Below are 4,930 nucleotides of genomic sequence, written 5' to 3' on the forward strand. Positions count from 1 at the left end.
GCGTGAGAAAAGAAAGGGCTAGGGGTTGCTTTTAGTCCCACCTCGGGGAGCTACGGATACTAGCCCCAACTTATAAGTCAAGAAAATGTCAATGCAGATGTGCTCTGTTACAGGGTACACCCAGCTCGGTGGTTTGGTGACTGAAATTGTGCTGTACTGTGCAATAAGCGATTTATACCATGGATTAGGTTTAAAGTCGGTCGCCATATAATGCCACCCAGCGTATGACACATGCGCTTGGCAATTTTTTATGTCCTTTTTATACTCACTAAGTCGAAACTCCACCCGTATATTAAAATTTATCAACATTAGTATAATAGGATTAAAAATAATAAAAATTACAAATAGGTACTTGGATCACCTAGTAACGACTACAAACACTAGCACTAGACGAATATAAAAAATTATCAACAATAGTATAAATAGGCTTAAAATAATAAAAAATATAAATAGATATTTGGATCACCTAGTAACGACTACAAACACTAGTACGAGACAAAGACGCGTCGCAATCTACCAAATTGCAAAGGAATTAATACAGACAGAAGGATTATTTTCCAATGTACATACAAAATATGTAGGACCGATATGAAGGTGTACCTGAAGAACATATTTGTTGATCTCCGTCGCTAGAAATCTATCATGTAGTCCAAAGACCACATATTTATTGTATCAGATAACATGAGCGAAGGTGACGAGGTAGCTGTACGGAAAGGTGCGGTTAGATCGCCTCCTTTTCAGAGAGAGCTAATGCTTATTGCGTATTTTGGTTTGACATCCCGGAGTCCTTGATCTCGAGAAGTTTGGATGGGCGTCGTGGCTTCGTTGGCCATGGCTTGCATGGACAGACGTCACTCGCCCGTGGCAGGGCACCCAGCTTCCATGCACGACTAAGGATCTTTTTCGAGCCTTGGCAATGGTCATCTTGGGAGATGGCAACACGCGCCTTTTTTTGGCATGACTCGTGGAGCCATGGTGGCGCCCCAAAGGCACGATTTCTGAACCTTTATTCGATATGCACAAGGAAAAATCGCATGATCAAGAAATAAAAATTGAAGGACAAAATTGGGTCTCCGCACTGCAAAATATAGCCCTAGCAGCAGACCTTAAGAGCTTCGTGCAGCTTTGGTGCATCATGCATGACGTTCAACCTCTCCCCAGCCGCATGCCATTACTTGGAGATGAACGGAGAAGATTTGGAGGGCTCATGTTGAGCCAAAGTGCAGATTCTTCGTGTGCTCGTTGCACCTGTAAAATCTGAACGATATCATTATAGTCTTATGAGTTGAGTTCTGGTTGACTAAGGTTTAGAGCATGCAATCAAATAAAGTGTTCTTCATGTACATAAACATATATAAAGTTGAACAAGACTAAGAGTGAAGATTGAATTCAGTAGGTCAACACATGATGCATAAAGAATGTACCACATGGGATCTTGTGGCATGGTAAGCTTTGTCAATTATTGTGTGGAGGAGATGACATGAGGCAGCCGAGCGCGCGCCTCTCTTTATATACGCCGGAGACAGTCGAGAGACGTGGCACGCGTGGCATGGCCATTAACTTTGTTGGCAGAGGTGGGCTGCGGCCGCTAGGAAGGCGAGGCATCGCCATTAACGTGGTGCAGACTGCCGAAGTGACGCCTCGTCGCCACTACTTGCGCCGCTAAGAAGACGCATCAAGCCAGAGTCGCTACCAGGCAGACCCGATGAAACGTCCGCCCAGATGCGAGCGGTCGTGCAGCGCGACCGCGCAGCATCCGCAGAGACGCATATCTGGGTCGCGTTTGCGTCTCCGCGGACAGACCGGTCACTATGTGTCGGGCCGCTGGGCCTGGATGCAGACGCATGTTTCGACCGAACGCGGCACGATCGCAAACGGTAGCTCCGCGTCCGTTTGCGTTGCCCTGTTAGAGATGCCCTTATTGAAAAACTTGTCAAGCTGCTCAAGTATTCCTTTATATATAGTTGAGAGTACACATATAAAATGTTGGGAGAGAAGAGAGCACAGAGTTCACCATCTCAAGTTTGCCTCCATATGTGAGGATATCAGAGCGAGTCTGTAATCGTCTCTCAATACTTGTCGATAGTATAGAGGAGCAGATCTTACTCCCTAGCTGCGTATCACATATTACCTTGATGAAGGTGTCCCAAAGATATCAACAACCACATTATCTTTTGGTGGGAATCAGCAACAAACACACCTGGCCTTTTTTAACTACATGTAGAAACTGATTTTTGTGACATCAAATTTTAGGTCTCCTAGATCTAGCTTTGCATTGGTGAGCATTACATGTTGACGAGTTGTAGTCATCTTCAAGAGTTAGTTATTTTGTACAAGAACTATTTATTCTAGGACCTTTTTTCGGTAGAAGCTTGTAACACTGGATTTTACAGTTCCCACAATCAACAATCCTTATGCTTTCATACAATATATAGTGTCACTCTAAGACTGGTGAATAGCAGTATAGTACCCGTACTGGATTCTAATAAATAATGCGGTTGATTAGAGGCTGGTGTGATTACCCTCACGATCACCGTTGGGGATAAACATGGCACTGAACTTTTTATATAGAAACCACACTACTGATCACAGGAGCGGAGATTCGTGCCGGAACCTCCACTTTACATTTTAAAGAAAGGTTACAAAAGCATATTTATTTCGAATCAGACGGCGAAATGCACTAGAGTGCTGATGTTTACCATGCCCCCAAATATCTTGCATATATAAATTCAAGTAATTAGTACACGGTTGACAATCGTAAGTTTAACAAAAGTTATGAAGCTCATTTACACAATGAGTATTGAACTAGAATGCCCTTGTTCATAATATTCAACTATTCAAGACCAGAGCTTACTCCTAGAACATATGTGCCTCGGCATGAAGATTTTTCATAGGCATAATAGTCCAATGCATTTGCCTGTGAAACTACATAGAAAATATAATTTAGCCGCACATAGAGCCTAACATAGATTTAATGTCATCGGCGATATTCTTAGCATCCGCAGCAATACCAGCCAATCCTCTCCTTGCCAACCCAGCACAGTAAAGTCCATTTTCACCTTTCCAATGATTCGGATATTCTTTGGTTGGGAGTCCAATATCATTTAACATGCTTTCTCCATTCTGCGCCCAAAAATATCATATTGCTCAGTTAGGAGATTTAACAATTGTTGCACCAAAATGAATATGACTAGGCAAATTCAAAAATCAGTGTTAGTACCTTGAGCCACATATTTGTTGTGCTTTTGTATCCAGTTGCAAACACAATTGCGTCAAAGGTGATTTCATCCCCGGATTGAAATTTAACTATGTTACCCATGATCTTGCTAATGCTTCCTTGAACCTATAAGACATAAAGTAAATATTATTAAACTGCCATAGTAAATCAACATATGGTACATATAAGGTGTATATCATTTCCTAGGATATACTTACTTGGATGATGCCTCTTTTTATTAACCCAACAGTGCCAACATCAATCACAGCGGATCGACCAGTTTTTGACTTGAGGGTCATTGGACCCATTTTTGGCATTCTAATACCATGCCTTGATAGGTCCCCAAATATGAATTTTGTCACCATAGCAAGGAGGTTATCCACTAGATTCAGGGGAAGATGTTGGGCTAGTGTCATCCCCAAGCGGACTAGTTCCTTTGTCATTACATGAATCTGCAGCCACAAAATGCGTCACACATCTGTTACAACTGGCTAGAAAAAAAAGTATCATTCCAGTAGTAATAATACTAAGAAATTGTATCTCTACGACCAAATAAAATTATATAGTGCACATACCGGGCTTCTTATAACAATCGAAGTGTTGGCACCATGGGTCGCAAGGTCGTAAGCGATTTCCATCCCAGAGTTGCCAGATCCAATGACCAACACGCTCTTACCAGAGAAGCTCTTGCCTGACTTGTATCTTGACGAGTGAATGGTCTCACCTGGAAAACTATGAAGTCCAGAGATATCTGGAATATTCTCTGCACTATTCTCACCACTCGCCACAACAAGGAATTTTGCACTAAAATTTATTGGTGTGCCCTCCGCAACGTCACAAGCCACGATGGACCAACAGTTATTATCATTTTCATATATGGATGACTCAACGCTAGTGAGATACTTAGGTTGAATATCAAAGCGCCCCATATAGTCATCCAAGTACTTGATAAACATGGATTTTGGTATGTATGTTGGTGCATCAGCTGGGTATGACATGTGTGGTAACTCACAGAACTCCTTTGCAAGATGCAACTTCAAGCGGTCGTATGCGCGTTTGCGCCAAAGAGACGCGATGCAGTCCTCACGCTCGACAATGGCGTAAGGAATGGAGAATTGGGTAAGGCACGCTGCTGTTGCGAGGCCTGCTGGACCAGCACCAACAATCAGCACGACGACATTCTCCATTCCGAAGAAAAGGTCTGATTAAGTTGTGGGATAGGGTGTGGTGGTAGGATAGGAGACTTAGAGCAAGAAGAGGTATTTGCCTGCTTGTTGGCCAAATGAATCTTCGGAAGAGAGAGCTGCATATGAGGCATATGTATATGCTTGTAAATTTCCGTACCTGTTCTATTTTGTGACTAGGTTCAGATTAAGCGACGCAGGAAAGGTAAAAAATAATTGACACATAATACCTACTCTATCCAGTTCCTCTAGAAATTGGAATGTTATAAATGTTATTTTTGTTGTGAAGTCAACCTGGTACGAAATAGGTAGGAAACACAAACTTGATCGCTTACATTTTTTTTTTTGGAGATGTACACCTTATCTTATCTATGTATAGTTGATTTGTATTTCCTTCATTTTCTATCGTCATCAATGAAAATACTCATCTGACAAAGATATATCATCCTCATTCAAATGTTTGTTACCTTTCTGGTACCTGGTAGGATAACGACGAGCCAATGTTTCTAAACATTTTGACCCTATAAAA

The 4,930-nt window shown here is 42.0% G+C and overlaps 1 protein-coding gene across 1 annotated transcript; it reads right to left on the bottom strand.

The window, feature by feature from the left end:
* Positions 1-2,943: 2,943 nt before the first annotated feature.
* Positions 2,944-4,404, bottom strand: LOC124700640 (probable indole-3-pyruvate monooxygenase YUCCA10). The gene is made up of 5 exons (XM_047232733.1): positions 4,230-4,404; positions 3,793-3,908; positions 3,436-3,669; positions 3,221-3,343; positions 2,944-3,123 (listed from the first exon to the last, which is right to left on the bottom strand). Exons 1-5 carry the CDS (start codon positions 4,402-4,404, stop codon positions 2,944-2,946), a joined length of 828 nt encoding a protein of 275 aa, XP_047088689.1.
* Between the last annotated feature and the right edge of the window lie 526 nt (positions 4,405-4,930).

Source organism: Lolium rigidum, chromosome 3, assembly GCF_022539505.1.
Source record: "Lolium rigidum isolate FL_2022 chromosome 3, APGP_CSIRO_Lrig_0.1, whole genome shotgun sequence".
In the NCBI taxonomy this organism is placed as follows: domain Eukaryota; kingdom Viridiplantae; phylum Streptophyta; class Magnoliopsida; order Poales; family Poaceae; genus Lolium; species Lolium rigidum.

Coding starts and splice junctions, on each gene's coding strand:
- LOC124700640 (XM_047232733.1), bottom strand. CDS start 4,404: ATGGAGAATGTCGTCGTGCTGATTGTTGGTGCTGGTCCAGCAGGCCTC. Junction 3,909..4,229: donor GCATCTTGCAAAGGAGTTCT/GTGAGTTACCAC, acceptor GATACAAGTCAG/GCAAGAGCTTCTCTGGTAAG. Junction 3,124..3,220: donor CAACAAATATGTGGCTCAAG/GTACTAACACTG, acceptor TTTTGGGCGCAG/AATGGAGAAAGCATGTTAAA.